Source organism: Anneissia japonica, unplaced genomic scaffold (genome assembly GCF_011630105.1).
Source record: "Anneissia japonica isolate Jap-2015-1 unplaced genomic scaffold, ASM1163010v1 scaffold201307_len1058_cov167, whole genome shotgun sequence".
Lineage (NCBI taxonomy): Eukaryota > Metazoa > Echinodermata > Crinoidea > Comatulida > Comatulidae > Anneissia > Anneissia japonica.
The window spans coordinates 1-1,058 of NW_022697975.1; the positions used below are offsets into that span (position 1 = coordinate 1).

Sequence of the window (1,058 nt, forward strand, 5' to 3'; positions counted from 1 at the left end):
TCCCCTTTCCATACGCCATTGCTCTTGCCCTCTCGGTCGATTTTGTGTCATCTTTCAAGTTTTTTTTTTTTTTAGCATTTATTTTATTTATTTAGTTATTTTTTTTTATTTTATTTATTTTTTTTTCTAACTGAGCAATTTGTGTCATATTATTGATGGTGGTAATTGTTATAGGCTTTGGCCTACTTTAGCAGTAGCTTTTTCGTGGTGTGGAGAACCGACACAGGCCTGATAATTGGCTCCAGAACGCCTAAAGGACTTAAGTTCTTAAACATTGTTATTAACAAAAATGTGCTGTCTTTACTAATGTTTTACTGCGTTTGTTGATAAAGATGAATGAAGTCGCCGACATCTCTGACATAGTGCAGGACATCAAGATCACTGCATTTCGATCAGGAAATAATTTTGTGGACATGAGCGTGGTTGTCACTGACGAATCCGCTGGAGAACAACAAGTAAAGGAAGCATTTAGACAAACACTTATGTCAATAAATAATACGGACGTCATATTCGACTTAAACAGCCTTCAAGTAGACCTAACAGGAGGCAAGTATAACTGAATTGATATTTTCTTGTTTGGTTTAAACTAATACTACTGTCCAATGTAATAACTTTACCATTACACACCAAGGCATTGTAAACGATTTTTATATTTTTAAATAAAGAATTTTCTTTATATTTATTTCAGTAAATGAAATTGACGACAAAAGCAACCTGGTACTGGTTTGCATTGTTGCAGTTGCATGTTTTGTGGGTCTTCTTTTGATTGTGTTTTTTGTTGCTGTTATAGTATTAGCTTCAACCAGAAATGGCGTCAAGACTTGCCCAACGGGAGGTCCGATGTCTTCGACGTCGACGGAGGGGCTAATGTCCCCGACGAGAGCAAAGTGTGCGTGGTAGGGCGTCCCTCAAAATTCTTCGAAAGTAGTCCATGGGAAGAATAAGATGATTAGGGGTTTTAAACGATTATTTAATGGATTTTAAAGTCTGCTATTATGTAATAAAGTGCCTAGGATGATCTGTGATCTATAAGGCTCGCTATATAAATGCGGTATTAA

General features: G+C 36.3%; 1 protein-coding gene across 2 annotated transcripts; it reads left to right on the plus strand.

Moving 5' to 3' along the window:
• Nucleotides 1–9: 9 nt before the first annotated feature.
• On the plus strand, nucleotides 10–1,052 carry LOC117102388. 2 transcript variants are annotated; one of them, XM_033242639.1, is made up of 2 exons: nucleotides 10–546; nucleotides 689–1,052. In XM_033242639.1, exons 1-2 carry the CDS (start codon nucleotides 333–335, stop codon nucleotides 898–900), a joined length of 426 nt encoding a protein of 141 aa, XP_033098530.1. In that variant the 5' UTR covers nucleotides 10–332; the 3' UTR covers nucleotides 901–1,052. The 2 variants fall into 2 exon arrangements, with proteins under 2 accessions (XP_033098530.1, XP_033098532.1); XM_033242641.1 differs by having other exon boundaries at nucleotides 791–1,052.
• Nucleotides 1,053–1,058: the final 6 nt, after the last annotated feature.